This window comes from Larus michahellis, chromosome 3 (genome assembly GCF_964199755.1).
Source record: "Larus michahellis chromosome 3, bLarMic1.1, whole genome shotgun sequence".
NCBI lineage: Eukaryota > Metazoa > Chordata > Aves > Charadriiformes > Laridae > Larus > Larus michahellis.
The window spans coordinates 123,870,836-123,890,446 of record NC_133898.1 but is presented as its reverse complement, the minus strand read 5'-3'; the positions used below and the strand labels follow the sequence as shown (position 1 = coordinate 123,890,446).

General features: G+C 40.5%; 1 protein-coding gene across 9 annotated transcripts in view; it reads left to right on the top strand.

Annotated features, from left to right (window-relative positions):
* Positions 1 to 19,611, top strand: part of ITSN2 (intersectin 2) — a 90,215-nt gene that overhangs the window by 15,999 nt on the left and 54,605 nt on the right. For all 9 annotated transcript variants that reach the window (XM_074581986.1, XM_074581987.1, XM_074581984.1 and 6 more), the window contains exons 3-4: positions 17,144 to 17,236; positions 18,877 to 18,940. In XM_074581986.1, coding sequence (XP_074438087.1) covers positions 17,144 to 17,236; positions 18,877 to 18,940 — 157 coding nt within the window. The remainder of the gene's footprint in view (positions 1 to 17,143; positions 17,237 to 18,876; positions 18,941 to 19,611) is intronic.

Here is a 19,611-nt window from a genome sequence, read left to right as displayed (position 1 = left end):
GGAGTCCAGCTCTATCAAAGAGCCACTCCAGGCGTATCCATCTTCCCACTCTACAAACAAGATCAAGGATTGCCTACTGAGAATTTCATTTTATCCTGTAACTGTCTGAATATTGATCATTATCTCTGTGAAAATGATAAAACAAACCCAGTTTCTGGTAGTTTATTTTCCTTACATACAGCTCTCTATCCGGAGAAAGCTTTCTTAGGAATTCATCCCACGTCTTGCAAATGCTTTTGGAAATAGCATTTAGTTACACTAAATAACAAATACCTTCAACAATTCTATTTCTAAAGAAGGAGTTAATATACTAAGCACAAACAACAGTTAAAATGATAAAGGCTTTATTAGGTTAAAATGCACTTCCACTTAATTCATCTCTGTGATTGCTGCCTTCATCACAGAGCAGGACGAAGTCACCTTCACTGCGGGATGCCTTCTTTACAGCCGGAGAGCAGTTGCAAGATGTTGCTGTTCTCCTAATGCCTCATCTTCTCTAGGCTAGATTTTTTTCAGGGTTTAATGTCCACACTGATGCTGGATCTTGGTTTGGGGAGATTTAATCTCGACGGTCCAGCCGGAACGAGGAAAGCAGTATTTGCCGATCAGTATCTTTCACATTGTTTCCTTAAGTACCATTGGAATTTTTGGACTTTGCTTTATTTTTTTTGTTTATGTTTTTATTTGTCCTTCCTCTTCCCTCATACCACCTGTTTCCTTTTGATATAATTTTTTAGTGGTCCAGCAGGAAAATATTTTTGATAAACTGACATGCAAAAAGTAATAATCGTAACTCATTACATACGCTTCTTGACCTTCATAAGTCAAAATGGATTTTTATGCTCCTGTGAATAGAACTGCGTTTTGTGTCCCCACGCTTAGGTGTGTTGGAGACGAGGGTAGGTGTGAATGGGTTGAGTGGGGTCCTGCTTCCAGTGATGCCACTGATGCTCAGTTCTGCTGCATCTTCTGTCTAGTGGGAGGTGTCCCTGCCCATGGCAGAGGGGTTGCAACTAGATGATCTTTAAGGTCCTTTCTAACCCAAACCGTTCTATGATTCTAAGAAAAGATCTGTCTCAAGATCCATGGTCTGAATTGTTTTGATTGAGGAAGAACCCTGGTCATCACGGTTCAATTTAAAACTATTTGAATGCAACCTGACTCGTAGCTTTGTGCGCACTGTAGATAGCGAAACTGTAGACTTGGATATCAGCAAGTGTAGATAACCAAGATACTAAGCTGAATTAGACCTTGCAAAGAAAATACCAGAACTTGTTCTCCTATCTAAAAGAAGGAAAAGCCAATAAATTATAAGACAAGGACAAATATTTTCTGTGTGTGTCCTTACTTATAAATTAATCCTTCCTATCACTTTTCAGTGAGGACAGTGGTGTGATATGGAGCAAAATTCATTTGCTCAAGTCAGAGGGGCATATACCTTCCACCATCACACCCTGAAAAAAAAAAGATTTCCAATTGTGTGTGCCATATTATCTGTTTTCTTTAATCCTAACAAGTCAGAAATAGTGCTACAGGATTGCGGAATACAAAGTGGTTTATTCATATTTAGTTATGAGGACAATATGATTCACATGGAAGACGTAAGAGGAAAATCTTGGAAGGAAGAAATAATTAGACATGGAGGTAAATCTTAAATGGAATAAATTGGATAGGTTTTAAAAAAGGAAGGTCGCATCTTATGCTTTCTTCAGTAACTGAATTTTGTAGACAAAGCATAACAGATTGTGCGTTTGGACTTTATTAAAGGAGTAACTGGCTAAAAGGGAGAGAAAACGCAAATATTAGGCTGGGATGTTGTAGTAGTGGTACTCTGCATGGATTTTTATCTCGAGACTAGTATTTATGGTAACATCATCAGTATAAAGCAAAATGTATGCTGGTTAAATTGGTTGATGACACAAGCTTAGGAGTCATTTTCCAGCCAGAATCATACAGTGTGCACTGCATATCATCGGTTAAATTTCATCACATTTCTGTCGTGCTGTCTTCAGATAGCTTTTAGTCATACCATTATGGGCTAGAAGAATTTTTGGTGTGTGCTGGGAACTCAGCAGTTGGCTGTGACTAAGGAGGAAGACAACCGGATGCATTAGATGATCACGTAATAATTACGTGATTTGAGGGAAAGGAAATGCATCCTGGACTATGATGGGTGAAATAAGGAGTACTGTGTGCTATTGCGTAAGGCACTGCTGAGACATCTTGTGGGATATAGGGTAGAATTTGGGTTACCTGCTTAGGAGGGGGGAAAAAAAAACCCTGCAAAGATGCAGTTAGGCTTCAGTGTTATCCAGGAGAAATGAATTCTGTGTTGAGAAAGACTAAAGAGATTGGCTTTGTTAACCTACCAAAATAAAAGCATACTGTTTTTTTTTTTTTTTTATTTCATTGTATTTACTTTATAGTAAATAAATTTGCTCTTTATTTTTTCTTGTTAGGAAGATAAACATTAAGTAGGGAAAATAAGTACAATGTTAGCACAAGGTTAAATTGAGATGAATCAGCTGTTGGTGCTGTTGGTCTGGAAATGGGAATGGTTCTGTCAGCAGTGACGTTCTGGACCATGGTCAAGAAAAAAGTCTGATGGCCTCAAGGCAGAGCTCGTATTTCAGGAAAGAATTAATGTATTAGAGTTTCTTGGAGTAGCAGCAGTCTGGGCATGGTGACCTTGGTGGTGGCTTCCAATTCTGTGCTCCTAAGATGTTTAAAAAAAAAAATAATAAAGTGGAAAAAAAATTAGATAATAACCTAGTGAAGATTAGTGTTAGATCTTCAGCCATTAATTTACTTCAAGCCTATAGCTGCTTTGTCTTGCTAAGATTTTACTTTGTTAGTATCGTGTGTTAGCTTTTACAAGGTAAGATTACACTGAGTGGGGAACCCAGGACGGTTTTTATGTGGAATACTACTACTGTAATGAAAGAGCTGCTTTATTCATTTTGGATGTCAGTGAGACTTCCTCATGGTTTTTCTTCAAGGCACATAAAAACACATAAAAAAACCAAAGTGAGATCTACAAATGCTTCTCCAAAATGGAGGCAGAGCCTGAAGGCTTATGAAGGGATGCAGAAACATGTATCTATCACATGGTTGAGCTTCAAAGGGCTTCGGCGGTTAGAATTTTCATTTCCTTGAAGGGTTAGCTGCAAAAGCTTGGAAATGTGCTACTCTGATAAACCACTTCATCTGGTTGTTGCAATTTAGGGTTGATGAGCATTGTGTGAAGTGGTACCATCTTAACGTCTACTAAATTCCATGTCGTCTGTGATTGTCGTGGCCACTTTGAACTGGCCATAGATGATATTAATTGGTATTGGCAGAATGAGTTCAGGTTCAGCCCACTAATTATAATGACAAGAATAAACACATTTTTAGACATTGTGGTCTGTCAAATGTATTTATATAATGCTGTGTTACTTTAATAAGGAATCTTGTGTATGTTCAGGCTTTTCAATATACTGCGTCGGTTCCTTAGGACATCTGTTGTTTTTCTTACAATGGAACAGTAACCTTAAATCATCAATAAGATAGCTAGGAGGGGTGCTAAAAGAAATATCAGTATTCATGGGACTAGCATTCTTACAAAGAACCTTCAGAGAAGACATTTTAATAACTTAAAAACATTTGGGGTTTTGTTGGATGTGAAGTTCTTTGCGTGCGAGTCTCCAGGACAGGTAAGATTAACTGAATTTCAAGTGCAGTTTCTTGAAGCTGAATTCTTAGTGCTGTTTATTGAAGTAATTTGTTTAAAAGTTATATTTATTTTTAATAATACTTGGTATATTTTTAAAGCATGTACCACCATTTTCTCTTGCATTTCTTCTCATGAGCATAATTTTGTGTTTAACTGTGATCTCTGCGGTACAGTTTTTGTTTCTTTAGGAAATGTGTATTTCCTGAAACTCATGGTTTCACTGTTACCAAAGAACTCTGCACTTGTTACGGTGTGTGTTGATCAGTTCCAAGTACATGGAGTCAAAACCTGGGGAGGAAAGGTCTATGCAATGGCTATTAGATGCTTTTTTTTTTTTTTTTGGTGCTTTTTTGACTCAAGAAGTCTGTCAAATTGCTGATTTCTGACAGTTGAGAAACTGTAATGCCCAGGGAAGAACCGTTCCTAATTCCCGAAGTGGCCCTATGAGCCACGGTGGAGGCAGGATTAGGGACTGCAGTATAAGGTAATACCAAAGGCCTTACGTTCATAAATTAGACCGTTTTCAATTTTTTTTATATTTAAAATCAAACTCCCTAGTGTGCTGGGAAAGTAGTATTGTATATGTACTGGATATAGTTGGCATGTTCTGCTAATTAGTAATTTAACATTATAAGGAGTCCTGTTTAAGCAAACTTTCTTATTTTTGCTTTAGTTACCTTTGTGTTTTCTTCCAGCTTTTCCTACATGTTTTCTTTCTGTCAGGACTAGAAATTACAGAGAGGAGGGTAGCAAGAGTGATCAAGGATGCAGAACAGCTTCCATATGAGGAATAATTGCATTGACTAGGACGTTTCAGCTTAGAAAAGAAACGGTGGGGATGGTGGATACAGTAGATGTCACCTTCTCAAGGTCATTCGTCATTTTGTAGGCAGGGGAATGATAATTGATCTCCGATAACATAAGAAATAACTAGCATCGAATAAAAATCCCATTGTCAGATATCAAACAAACAGAGCACTTTGCACATTGTCAAACAGTAAAAGCTGTAGAAAGCTGTGGATGCCAAAAGGTTACTTGGATTCCTTAAGCGACTGTAGATAGGTGAATTTTCCATCCGTTAACGAGGTACCACCTCTGGTTCAGGAGCTGCAGTGGGGGCTGAGAAGACATCCTGGGCAAGTACCACCACGTGCTTGCCTCAGCCTGTCACTGTGTGCTGGGAGCTTCGCTAGGGAAATTCGGTCTGAGCTGGCATGGTTGTTACTGTGTTTTGTTACCTAAATTATCTTCTAATTTAATTTTATTCCACAGATCAGTCAGGAAATGCCTCTGCATTTTCCTTCTCTCCCACCCTTCCTGAGTAATTTTTTCTTTTTTTTTCTTTCTTTTTTTTTTTTTTTAAATTTGGTGGTTCTTCTCTTTTCCTCCTTTCAAGTCTGTATCCAAATTTTCTGTTGTAAATATAGCCCATCAGCCTTCCTCCTGGTCCCAGACTTCCTCCTCAAGGCTGAGAACCCGGAAATGTCATTTTTACTCTAATGGCCTGATAATGATGAGAACTACACAAATTGCTATAAAGGATCTAGTATTCCTTAAACAGAGTTCTGCTCTGGTTTTATGTCAGCGTATGTTTTTGTAGGAGAATAATTTCCTTTACCCCACCTAATTTCAAGGTTCGTTCTGCATCCTCTTGCCTTCTGTTTTTACTGCCTGCATTTCTCCCGGTGCAGAAAGATTTACTAGCTGCTGCAGATGGCAACTCACCTGAATCTTATTAGTTTTGCTGCATTCCACAGAGATTTGCTAGACAATAATTAAACAAATTATCCTTTTGTAATTTTTTAATTAAGTTGCAGGGGTTCTTTTTTGTGAATGCTCGTGAGCAGCAGCAGCAGCATAAAAAATCCTTTTTCAGAATTAGAAAAGGTTAGTCTAAGCTCTAGTGGGCTTTTTCCACAAACTTCATAACTAAAACCTGTTTATTTCTGTATTGAAGACTTTGATGCTATGCAGGTTGACAGGCGTTTACTCAAAAAAGCTTCTGACTTGTCCTAAACTGAAGGGTAAGCATATCTTGCATCTTCTGTGTCATGCTGGGAAGGAAGGCTATGGAGTCCTTCAGCTAGAGGTATGATTACCTTAACAACAAATGGAGGCAGTTCTTGCAGCCGGTAGGGGAGAGTTCGGCAAAGTATGACTATTTTATGCCCTGATAATGTTGCTTACTTTGAACTTTTTGTACGTTCCATTGGAAAGGTTCTTGTTGATGTGACTTTTTTCTTCTCTCTCTTTTTCCACCTCTAAAATCCATCTGAAAGTATTAACTGTAGAACTAGGGCAGTGATCGTCCCCCTGTCCTCTGCAGTGGTGAGGCCCCACCTTGAGGGCTGTGTCTAGCGTTTGGGTCCCTCACCTCAAGAAAGACATCGAGGTGCTGGAGTGAGTCCAGAGAAGCGCAACGGAGCTGGTGAGGGGTCTGGAGCACAAGTCTTGTGAGGAGCGGCTGAGGGAGCTGGGGATGTTCAGCCTGGAGAGAAGGAGGCTGAGGGGAGACCTTCTCACTCTCAACAACTGCCTGAAAGGAGGGGGTGGAGAGGTGGGGGTCGGTCTCTTCTCCCAGGTGAGAGGACAAGAGCAAATGGTCTCAAGTCGTACCGGGAGAGGTTTAGGATGGATATTAGGAAAAACTTCTCCATTGAAACGGTTATCAAGCATTGGAACAGGCTGCCCAGGGAAATGGTTGAGTCGTCATCCCTGGAAGTATTTAAAAGATGTTTAGGCGTGGTGCTGCGGGACGTGGTTTAGTGGTGGACTTGGCAGTGCTGGGTTAACAGTTGGACTCGATGATCTTAAAGGTCTTTTCCAACCGAAATGTTTCTGTGATTCTGGGCAAAGGCATGGCTATGTCAATGGTAAAAGAATGGGCTTGTTTCCTGTGCTGCATCAGTGTTGTAACTCAGCAACTGCAGTAATTTCAGTGGCATTATTTTCCCAGAATTGGGCACAAAATACTTCTATATTTATTGCTCACATTGAATCTAGGTATGGGGAAGGCTTAGGTTAGGCCAACTCTGTGTGCCAGCTTTTTCCTGTAAGAAAAGGAAAAGTTAAATGAACTTTCAAGAATAAAGTATGAGTTTACCAATATTATAGGTTACAGTAATTACACTTTTTGATGAGAAATAGAAATCTTGTTTGTTTCCTTAAAACTTCAGAAAACACTGTTGAATGAGTTGTCACAAATTCTACGGAAAACTAGTGTAAAAGGTAGCATGCTAAAGTGCAATTGAGAGTACTGTCACGTTTATACACATTTCCTAATGTATTTTTTACATTAGTGGAGCTCTAACAGATCTTTTAAAAAAAGATATTTTTTTTTGTTTATACATCTTCAAGTAAAATTGCTGTAATTTGCTATGTCTCTGTTGTGCTTTTTAATATTTTGCTTGCTTGATGTGTAGCTTTATGTTTCAGTTGCAGCTTTGCGATAATTTAATTAAAAATGAGCTTCTGAAAATGGATAGCCATAATGAGCTAAATGATTCTGTGATTTTTATAAAGTATAGAAATACTATCCTGTTACTATAAACTGATAGTTTAAGTGCTTCGGAATCATTAGATTGTGCTGTAAAATTCAGAAAAGAAGTCGATCTTTGCTGTTAGCATGGCCTAGACTATTATGTATCTCTAAATTGTTTTAGGGATTATACTCATTCCAAAAGCAGGGATTATGTTTCTACATTGAGATCATTGCGTGGCACAGAAATCTTAACCTTCTTCCTTTACAGAGGGATTTTGTGTATTGAAGTGGGGGGACGCCGACGACCGTTTCATCAGACAAAATACTGCATCATATGGAGTTCTGCTCCTGATTCATAGGGCACGTGGTTGGTTTAAACAAGCCCAGTGTTTGGTTTTAGTGAACTGCTGAACCTAAGGATTCCCAAATACACCAAAATATCTAGAAATCCTGTCCATAATGTAGAGAATATGAACTATACCCTAAAATACAATGTGTCTGCTGCTACGGTGTCCACATTTCTGTAAGGATGCTCTTCAATTAAGCAAGCATTTCTCAGCCAAATCTATGTTGCCCTGCATTTGCCTCATGCTATTTAACAGCCTGTCTGCAGGTAAGAGTTATTTTTGGGTAGCACATCAGAGACGCTTGAAAATCTTAGAAAATTCTCTTGGCTTCAATGGGCACATTCCTCGTAATTTTAGGGAAAATACAAAATTGCAGGAGAAACGTGTTTTCCTCTTGTTTAACGTGCTTTAGTTACAGGTGTTTCCTTTTAACTGTGTATACATTAAAGAAGCTGCTGAAGCTGTTGTTAAGCGTGGACATACCCTTTGCCTCTGGCAGTTCCCGCAGTGTTGCTTAATATGCCGAGAGCCTCCGAGATGCATTTCTGGTAGGACAAGTAGTCGTGGGACTAACGTGTGCATTGTGAAAGGAGGTTGCACGTGGCTCCTACCGTGACCTGAGAACATGGGAGCTGGGAATAGGAGATGCATTCCTCGAGGAAGGGCAGGTGGTGCTTTGGGATGGACCCACTAGTAGTTCATAACATATTTACACACCTAAATAAGAATCAGTGCTTATTATCAGTGAGCGTTTTCTCCTGTGCTTGATATAAAGAATCAACAACAAAGGAGGGAAGCAAATATTGAAAATAGCAATAACACTGATAAGGAATTTGGAAATTCAGACTAATGGTAAAATGTTCTGGATATTTTTGGACTCCTGGAGTGTTTACTCACCACTGAGGAAAAATTAGAAGTATGATTCAACATCTCAGTTGGGAGCGTTGAATCTGGTCTGTAATAAATACTTCTGTGGTAAACTTATCTACAAACGCAGACAGAAGATTGGGATTATTAGATTTATCCCAATATGTCTTACACCAGACAACTCTCTCGAGTCTCCTGATGGGATACAGTAATGCAATTGTGGGTTGCATTACGGAAAACCCCTTCTTGTGCCACTTGAGGCACGCTGCTGCATGTCTGTGTTGAAATTTCCCTGTCTTTAAACACGGGGATAAATATTTGTTTTGTGTCATTATGAAGCTTAATTCCAGTTTTTTGGATGGTTAAAAAGGTGGTGGTATAATCACTCATCCTCGTGACTTATGTGTACAAAGAATGCTCTTTCAATTTAGGTTTATTATCTCTGTTGAGTTAATTAACTTTGTAGGTCGTAGGAGCATAGTTTTTATTGGAGAAAAACAAGCAACGCCTATCAGTGAAAAACAAACACAGCTCTTTGGAGAATGTGAAAAATGTCTTACGATTTTCCACAAGTGAAAAGTTACCTTTATCCTTTTCACTAATAGCACCGCTCTTGATACCTTTGCCTACAGGTGGTACTAACCAGCGGTAGAGTCTTACAGAGTGTTTTCAGGTCTGTTTAATTTTTTTTCTAGGATTGCACTTTTTTTTTTCCTCCCCATTTTTTCAATTGCAGCTTACCACGTTAAGGAAAGAACCGTGTTTGTTTCTGGTGTTGGCAGCCCATCAAAGCAAGTCCTTTATTTTCTTCCGAAGATTATCTGTCTGATGCAGTGTTGTAAAGGCATTTCTGGAGCTGTCCTACTAAATGCTGTGATCCTGCCATAAACAGGCTCTCATGCTCGGTTGTAGAAAGGTGTATTTTATATAAAATGAGCTTAAAGGAACAGAAAACGTTGTTTAATCCCCAGCGTAGTCGCTTGTTTCCAACACTATAAAATTGTGAGTGCTACCACATTGAATTACATATTAATACTCATTATGCGAAGGTGCAGTCAGTATGTGTTTTGTTATCTTTAGAGAAGTCTTGAATGTATATTAAATTAAGAATGTGTAGCACTGGGTTGTTTCTGTGGGTCTTTGTCATTCCTTGCAGACTTTCTACGTGGGTAGAATCCCCATTTGACTTTGAAATCTTGAACGTGTTCGTGTTGTAGAGCTACAGTGTGGGCAAGTAGAGGAGCTTTCTCTGTTAGTTTTCTGATCTGGTATAAGGAATCCACTGAGACATTTTTGGACCTTGAGTCCAGATTTCTCATTTTGGATCTGGAGAACACTTCCCAGTCCTGATATTTTTCCCCAGTCTTCTCTGAAAGTACCAGCCTTCTCTAGAAAAGAAAGGTAGTTTGACGTCTATATTCCAAATGTGAATATAAATATAGAAATATGTGTTTTCATAAACAAGAAAAGCAAGTGAAGCCAATAGTTAACTTTATGCTAGGGAGAGTCTTTGTGGTGAAAATCTCCAAGTTCAGGATTTCTTGAGTTTTGATTCCTAAAAACACAGCTTAGTCAAATATAGTATTAGCCTCATCTAGGTGAGTCTTGCTTCATGTGTGAAGTTATGAGATTGCAAAGTAACCTCTTTGGAAGAGTAATGATTTAATGAGATATCTTATTGTCAGGGAGATTGTATTTTTTTTCTCCTTCAAAATTATGCCATCTATGGTTGAGGAAAAAAGTTATTTGTCTCATAAAAATTTCCAGGACACTTAAGCTAAGTCAGAAAATTAGTAACATTCTGTTCATTGGCTGCAGCAAAGCCTGTCATGGGAGCATGTAGTGGCAACTGCATTTTGATTTCTGATGCTAAACTGATATTTAAAAGTATTGTAGTTCACTGCTCAGAACGAGTGCCAGCTCAGAATCTCTGGAGAACCAAAGGTTCGCCACTGCTCCATGAAGGAGATGCGAGCCCCTTGCTCCATCCTGTGATCGGAGAGGTGTCTGCGAAGAGGTTTTGTGATTCGTGTATGACTTGCCATGAGGACTCAGGCTGGGAGGAAGGAAGAACAGTAGCAATGTCTCTGTACAAAATTAATTGTTCTCTTTGGTTGGATCTGGCTTATGGGCAAGACATTTCTCATCCCTGGGACTGAAGGCGTGTTAGTGCAGAAAGCGTTGAGCTAAGCCAGATAAGTTTAGATGACAGCTGGTCAGTATTCAAGAATCACCTTCTCCGTGTCCAGGAGCAAACTATACTGACAAAGAGGAAGGCAGGAAAGAATGCTAGGGGACCTGCCTGGATGAACAGGGAGCTCCTGGACACACCGTCACACAAAAAGAAACTTTATACGGAATGGAAGAAAGGACAGCTAGAATGGGGGGCATACAAGGAAGCTGTCCGAACAGCAAGAGACCTGGTTAGAAAAGCTAAAACTCAGAATTAAATCTAGCCAAGGAGATCAAGGGAAACAGCAAAAAATTCTGTAGGTACATTAATGGTAAGAAGACGACTAGGGAAGGTGTGGGCCCCCTCAGAAAGGAAACGGGGGAGCTGGTGACAAGTGGTAAGGAGAAGGCCGAGATTCTCAACAACTTCTTTTCCTCAGTCTTCACTGTCAAGGGCTCCAGCTACACTCCCGGAGTCACAGAAGACAATGGCAGGTGTTGGACGGAACTGCCCATCATAAGTGAAGATCAGGTTTGTGACCATCTGTTGAACCTGAAAGTGAACAAGTCCATGGGACCCGATGGGATACACCCACGGGTACTGAAGGAACTGGCGGATGAGGTTGCTAAACCGCTTTCTATTATATTCCAAAAGTCATGGCAGTCTGGTGAAGTCCCCACTGACTGGAAAAGGGGAAACATAATCCCTGTTTTCAAAAGGAAAGGAGGAACCAGGGAATTATACTGAAGGAACTGGTGGATGAGGTTGCTAAACCGCTCTCTATTATATTCCAAAAGTCATGGCAGTCTGGTGAAGTCCCCACTGACTGGAAAAGGGGAAACATAATCCCTGTTTTCAAAAAGGAAGGAGGAACCAGGGAATTATAGGCCAGTCAGTCTCACCTTCGTGCCTGGTAAGATTATGGAGCAGATCCTCCTGGAGGCACTGCTGAGGCAGAAGAATAACGAAGAGGTGATTGGGTACAATCAACACGGCTTCACCAAGGGCAAATCATGCCTGACAAACCTGGTGGCCTTCTATGAGAAGGTCACAACATCAATTGACAAGGGGAAAGCAACTGATGTCACTTACCCAGACCTGAACAAAGCCTTTGCAGCTGTCCTGGATGACATCCTGGTCTCCAACCTGATAAAATATGGCTTTGGTGGATGGGCAATTCAGTAGATAAAGAACTGGCTTGACGTCCGCACCCAAAGAGTGGCTGTCAACGGGTCCATGTCCAAGTGGAGGCCAGTGACAAGTGGAGTCCCTCAAGGATCAGTACTGGGACCCAGCCTTGTTTAACATCTTCGTCAGCGACATGGACAGTGGCATCGAGTGCAGCCTCAGCAAGCTTGCCGATGACACCGAGCTGTGTGGGGCGGCTGACATGCTGGAGGGAAGGGATGCCATCCAGAGGGACCTTGACAGGCTGGAGAGGTGGGCCCATGCCAACCTCATGAAGTTCAACAAGACCAAGTGCGAGGTCCTCCATCTGGGTCAGGGCACTCCCAAGCACTGATATAGGCTGGGCAGCGACTGGCTTGAGAGCAGCCCTGAAGAAAAGGACTTGGGGGTCCTGGTGGACGAGAGGCTCAACATGAGCCGTCAGTGTGCACTAGCAGCCCAGAAAGCCAATCGTATCCTGGGCTGCATCAGGAGAAGCATGGCCAGCAGGTCGAGGGAGGTGATTCTGCCCCTCTACTCCACTCTCGTAAGACCCCACCTGCAGTACTGCGTCCAATTCTGGAGCCCCTACTACAAGAGAGATATGGACGTGCTGGAGCGTGTCCAGAGAAGGGCCACGAGGATGATCAGAGGGCTGGAGCACCTCTCCTATGAGGACAGACTGAGAGAGTTGGGATTGTTCAGTCTGGAGAAAAGAAGGCTCCGAGGAGACCTTATAGTGGCGTATCAGTATCTTAAGGGGGCCTGCAAGAAAGCTGGTGAGGGACTCTTTAGGATGTCGGGTAATGGTAGGACTAGAGGGAATGGATTAAAACTAGAGATGGGACGATTCAGACTGGACGTCAGGAAGAAAGTTCTTCACCATGAGGGTGGTGAGACACTGGAACAGGTTGCCCAGAGAGGTGGTGGAAGCCCCTTCCCTGGAAGTTTTTAAGGCGAGGCTGGATGGGGCTCTGAGCAACCTGATCTAGTGGGAGGTGTCCCTGCCCATGGCAGGGAGGTTGGAACTAGATGATCTTTAAGGTCCCTTCCAACCCTAACAATTCTATGATTCTGTGATACATCTTGGATGGCAGATGTTTCTGTTTGACTCTTCCTGCAGCTTTGTCCTTCCAAGAAAAGGAGTAGTCTTCCCTTTGTCACAGTTCGATGTGCCCAAAACTTGGTCGTCTGTAAACCAGGCAGTGTAGTTTTTCTCAGCAGTGATGCTGAGTGGCCAGTTTTACCGCTGTGGTAGCTTTGGGAAGCAACTACAGTATTCATGAGGATTGTAGCATGTTTTGATGATGATTCCACAGGAGAACTGAGTTTCAAACTAATTTTGTCTGTGGTAAGTCTTTATTGTGATGGTTTTGGTTGTGCTATAAACAAACATGACAATTACTTTGAGGAATAGTTTCCTGACGTGCGTTGTGGAATTGTCTAGACATTGTGATCCCCGTCGTTCAAAGTGTTAATTTCAGATAGACCGATGTGGTATTTTTGCTTGGTATTTTGAGGAATCTTAACTTAAATTACACTTTCTTTACACAGATTTTTCTTTTCTTGTTTGTATCGCCAAATGGTAACATCAACAGAGTCATGAGCACCTGGTTAAGCTAAAAATAAGCGGCCGCGACACTTTCACCTTCCCTCTTGTGCCGTGCTCTTGATTTTGTTTCTGTTGCATATTGGGTAAGGAGTTGGGAAAAACAGTGCATCCTTTAAATAAGAAGTGTTGGATGCCCACACTGCGGATCCCTACCATAAGTGTTGCATGGTTTTTAATTTTATTTTTTTAAACAAATGTTTTAATTGCCCAATGATTATTAACCTGTGTGCATAAAACAATGACCTGCCTGAAAACAGCAGACACTCTCACTTACTTTCCAGGCTTAGCTTGTAAGGAATCACAGCTTTGGAAGGACTTTGTTGGAATACTGCCTTGTGTCCCCCTGCTTAACTCATTTCTGATTGGAATTTAGTATATAAATGTCTTAAATTTCAAGGTATTTTTGAATGTTGATGGGTGTTAAGAGCCATGTGGCTAAAATTGTCTGAACTGAATATGTTTTCTTTAAATTCATATTTACAAAGTGTGTATATTTTTATATATTTACCTTTAAGTAAAACAGTCAAATTATGTGGGAGGAGGTCTGCTTTGGATTTTAAGACTTACTACATTACTTTCTTCCATGCTTATAAAAAAACATCGGTGGAGAGCGTGTCTTTATGGAACTAGGCACCAGAAAAAAAGGTTTTTCAGTCTCTGCCCTCAGGATAAGGAGAATCTGAAATTCTTCTTACCTTTGAAAAGAAATTATTAGCAGGTTGGCCTTTTCGGAGTATATATTCAGTCTCCTGAAACATTCACTTGATGTACATTTGATAACGTGTGTTTGTAGTTGTCAGTGTGCTGTGACAGTAGCTGCTTGCACTGACTAGGTAGGACTATGCTGGAAGCACTTCTTGCTATAAAAATTTGGGTTGTACTCAAAAAATATTGTTTTAAAATTAAATTTATACTTGCAAGAAACGTATCCTGGAGATGGTCGCTGGAGAAATGCTTTTGCATGTTTAATTTGGGAATGAATAAACTATGCTAACAGCATAATTTTTGCATAGTGTGCAGCCAAAGGCCTTTTGTTATGGCTGTACTGATATTTTTTTTTTTGTTTTTTTTTTTTTTGCCAAGGCTGGGGTCAGCAGTGTGAAGTCCGTGGTGGTGAGAGTCAGGGAAGCTGGAGCCGGGGGCAATAAGCAGACGTGCACCCCACATGTCTGCCTTCTAGAGGGCTCTGTGATGATCCCAAAGTTGTTGGGGCAAACCTGTCAGAGAAAAGCCATCGCAGTCCTCTGAGCAAAATTCCGCGAAATCTTTAGTGTGCAAAACATAGTGAGATTCTCGGGGAGTGTGAATGAAAGATGAATGCTGATATTGAAACACTTCTGGAATGAGATGTTAGTCGTCGTACAGCTACAGGGGCAAATCTAGTGATTTGCTGAGCGGCAAAATTTTAACGTGTTTGATACAATGCCATGTAGAACTTCAGATTTCATAGCTGGAGAGGAAACATAACTTAGCAGTTTGTATTCAAAGAGATGACTTGCTGAAATATTTTAGAAAAGATTCAAGATTGATTGCCATCTTCTTCCTTACTTTGGGACATATAAATAGGAAATTGTGCATTTCATTACATGTTTAAACAGAAGTTCCCTCATAATGTAAATGGGATTCTTTAGAAAAGGTACTGTGGTGCTAGTAGCTCCAGACAAGGAATTTTTTACTGTATTTTTAGCACTTTGCAGCCACTGACCACGTGAATATATTGTGGTGGTCTTAATCCTTCTGTCATTGATTATAAAAAGCTGAGGAGTGCTTCAAAAGGTGATCAAAACACAGTGTTTCATATGAGGAGAGTGTGGTGTTGCTAATATTTTATTTTCTGTAAATGAAAAAAACTGGTCAGGTTTTCTAAAGTTGCTGTTGACAGCTTTAGGCGCAATTCTTCGTCTCGTTGAGATAATTTCTATAAGCATTAACCACATTTGTGGCTTTCCGCTTGTATCTTAAAACTAACATTTTAAAAATATTTAAGTGCTGCTCTAATTTTTGCTGTTGGGCCAAGTTGTGTATTATGGCAATACTTGTACTGTCCGTCAACTTCCAGGCATCTGATTTACACTTATTTACATTTATTATCAGTATCTAACCTAGATTTATTTAGACACCTTTAATTTGAAGAAAGGAATAAGGCGGGTTCTTGAAGCGCAGTTTTGCATGCAACCTGCAAGCAGCTCCTTTCATTGAGGCCACACTAAAAAAAAAATCAGTGGATCCTCAAGAAAGGGAGGCAAAAGTCCAAATTCAGGTGCTTAAAAGTTGTATCTTTATGCCCTCCCACCTTTTATTCTCATTCATATCCCCACCGAGTTTCTGTTTCGCTTTGGTTTGGTTTTTTAACTATTTGTATTTCCGTTTTAAGCAGCAGAGGTTCAGTTCGTTCTGGAGAGTTCGTTCGTTCGGTTCGTTCATATGGGAGGAGAAATGATGGTCTTAAAAGGACCTTCTTACGAGGAGACAGTAGGCCTTTTTGGAAAATGTGTTTGCATATATGGATAAACACGGTCGAGAGGTGATTAACGTCATTAATTTGCGTGTATTGGCATGTGTGCCAGCTTGCCCTTTGTCCCTTTGTTCCTACTCTCTGGAAAACGGTGAAAAGAGCTGTTGAAATTCTGTAGGTTCAAAGCTTTGAAAGTAGGTTTATGTAGGGAAAGAGGAAGCATTTTACAAAGTGCTGTGGTTTTTAAAGCAACTTGTTAATATCTTATTAGAAGAATTATTTAGTCCTTTGGCTGTCTTTTAGTGAGCAATACAAATACTTGATGAAGAGAGTAACAGCTCTTTGGAAGAGGTAATTCTCCAAAAAATGTCTTTTTAAAGGTGGGGTTTTTTTTAAGAAATAACCTTTAATGCTGTTCTGGGGGTTTCCGTTCAGAATTTTGGCTAATTCTTGCATTCATTGATTTGAAAAATTAGGTATCTGTGAAGAGCTTCCCAACTATAACTTCCTCCTACTTAAAAACCAAATCCAATTATTTCTGGCAAAGTGCTTTTCCTGCAAAGGGCACGCACCCTGACCTTTATACGGCAGGTCGGAGCGTTTCTGAAAGGCCCTCTGGTTCCGCCCGCTGTATCAGCACAGCTCTGTAGACAGGATTATTCCCTGCAATTTCTCTTTGTTACTTTGAGGCTGTGATATTTTATGCTTGTTTTTTGTTTGTTGAGGTGTTTTTGTGTTTGTTTTTTTTTTTTTAAATATTGAAAAATGGTAAGTCAAAATTGTACACTGTTAAAAAAAAATTCAATAAATAAAACAACACAGAATGTTACTCCTTTGTCAGACAAAGCCAACGTATTTTTGTTAGCAATCCCAATTTTGATTTTAGAGTATTGGCAAGACGAAGTGTGAGTCTTTTGGGCATCTGTAGAGTGTTAGTCCTCTGTATGAGAACCCGTGAGTGACATTGGATCCCCTGTATTTCCCGGTGAACCAGAGGAGTATTTGGTTCACACAGGGTATGGTGAGCAACGTGCATATCCTGCCCCGGCCGCAAACAATCGGCAGGAAACTGCTTTGCCCCAGCTCTGAAGGACGACAGAGCTTGTTTGAAAGCCGAATGTAACGCAATCTAGCTGAGGAATTGTCTCAGCCAGCGCTTGCACATCTGGGAAGCAGGTTTGCCTTTCGGAACGTCCTTGCCAAACTGGTAGGAGCTGGGTGTGTCTGGATCTAACTTTGTCTCTCCAGAAGCCGAGCTTTTATGTTGTTAAGTGACGTGCTTTATTTTTAAAAGTCTTCAACCTGTTTTTTTTTGTTTTGTTTTAGGAGGCCCAAACATATGGGCCATCACCTCAGAAGAGCGGGCCAAGCATGACAAGCAGTTCGATAGCCTTAAACCCACAGGAGGCTACATTACAGGTTGGTCTTAGGTTCCGCATTACACATTAACTTCTGTGTACACATAACTATCTTTGTAAAACAGTTTGAAAACTACATCCTATTTCTAGCCCTTTCTTGTGTGACTAATAACCATATTCTTTGGGCAAGCAGCCACCGGTTATTACTAAACTTTTACAAGCTTTGGGCTAAAGTCTGGCACATGAACACTCTTCTGTTAACCCCATCGCTTCTGCAGCCAGCAGTTATTTGCTGTCGTTCTGTCTAGTTTCGAAAACCGAGGAGAATCAGGCCAGATGGGAGGCTGCCAAGGAGCACTTACAGTAGCTATTGTGGCAAGTGACACCAGAGACACCAGAAGTGGCTCTCCTCTGTCTGAGCAGTGTTAGAGAATACTGTGCTGTTAGATATCTTTGTTTTGGGGGAGGAGGCAGGGAGAGAGATGCTGGCAGCTTGTCCTTGTTGATGACTGCTTGCAATTCATTAACCCTTGGCGAATTCTGGGTAGGCTAATGGTGTTTTGCAATGGCCTGCTGTCAGTTCTAGTTGCACTCAGCTGCTTCTCCTCTGAAACAATTGGGTCATGTTGCTGCACACCTCAGAATTTGCAGGTTGAAGATTTAAGAATCTGCTTGTGACGTGAAGAAAAGGCTCGATTTCACTGGCAAAGATGACTTAATTTAAGAATGCCCCATTCTTTGTGTGTGCGTGGGCATTAAAGATGAGCCCTGCCTGCCCAGCTATCTACTAATGCCCTAGCTGGTGACTCCACTGCCCCTGCTTTTCCTCATTTTGGTCCAAAAAAGACTGAGGAAGGAGCGGGAAGTTATCAATTTGGAACACGCACATCTTCTGGCAAAGTGGTATGTAACTCCTGCTTTGACCACACAGCTCTGGGAGGTTGGTGTTTACCACCAGCTGAAAAGTGTGCGGTCCCAAGGCCTACCTTTAGGCCATATCTGGGCTCTTACCTACACATATGTCTGGAGGCTTCGTTATTTATTTGGCAAGTGCTTGAAATGAAAGGCTGCGTACGAATATAAGGGAAGAAAGAGCTGAAAGAATAACCTGAAGTCTTAGCTTTAAACATCTTTCTAGGTGAGCATAAATCACTATCCGTGTATTATTACGAGTTTAGCAGCATGATCAGTACCAATGTGGAACTTGGTATGGAATTGCACAACAGTTCCCGTTCCCTTCCTGAAATAGTGTAATATTATTTAGAACACAGTATTTTTCCAGTTTTTCTAGAGAGGCAATAGTGGCTACAGTTAGATTGGATGAAAGAGAAGGAAAGAAATAGCAGGCACATTACTTTTATTTTCCTGTAAAAGTAATTGGGTCAGAACTGAATTTTCAGTCATTTTTACTTCTTTAAATCTTGCATCTTTAAACTGTTGGCAGCTGTTGATTTGTGACCTGTTAAAGCTTTTTCTAGCTACTTGAAATCGCTTCTCAGAGCACAGATTCAGGATTACAGAATACGTGGGTATCTGACAGTTGCTGTCACCAGGGAAGGAGTTAGGTGGTATGAAACTGGAAAGTTTGGCATCCAGCATGCTGGTTCCTTTTGAAAATCTGTCCCACAACAGAGTGCTGAGGTCTTTGGAAAATCTATGTCTGTAGTGTAAAAGCCTGTCTGTTGTTCTTGTTTATCACAGGTGATCAAGCACGTACCTTTTTTTTGCAATCAGGTCTACCAGCTTCAGTCCTTGCTGAAATATGGTAAGGTATTCTTTACTATTTTTATTTTTTTTTTAAGATAGGAGATGCGTAGCAGTCAAATACTGTCTTTGGTATGTTGCATTGTGTCAGAGGCTTTCAGCAGTCAAAGTAGGAGTGTTGTCTGAATCATTGTTTTAATTTTATTAAACTTACAGGAAGGATTGAGCCTATATGTGTACCAACACTTAATTAAAAAGCAGTATGTTTCTAAATCTTTCTTATGGTGTTAATTCAAATTGGATCATACTGAACACAGCCTTTCTAAACTATAGTAAGTGCTTGAAAATGATGATAAATTGCAAGGCTTTCATAGAGGGAAGTGTCTGTTGGACTGCCACAAAAATCATTGTTAAGCCTTGTCTTAATATTTTTAATAATAATACGGAAAAAGGGGTAAATAATGGGTTAATGAATTTCTGGAGATACCAAATTGAATGGTATTTCAAATACTAGTAACCGCTAAAAACGTCAATGAGATTAAGCCTGGGAAAAATTATGTGCTACTAAATCGGGAGTGGAAAATATACTGAAAGTAGAAAACAGGGAAAAAATCTAAAGCCACAGAAAATGTTAGTAGAAGGTCAGTTACAATCCACTCTGAGAGAGCAACCAGGAACTGCAAAAAGTGCCGTTCTTTGCAGCGTATGTGTGGTGGTTGCAACACTTGAAAC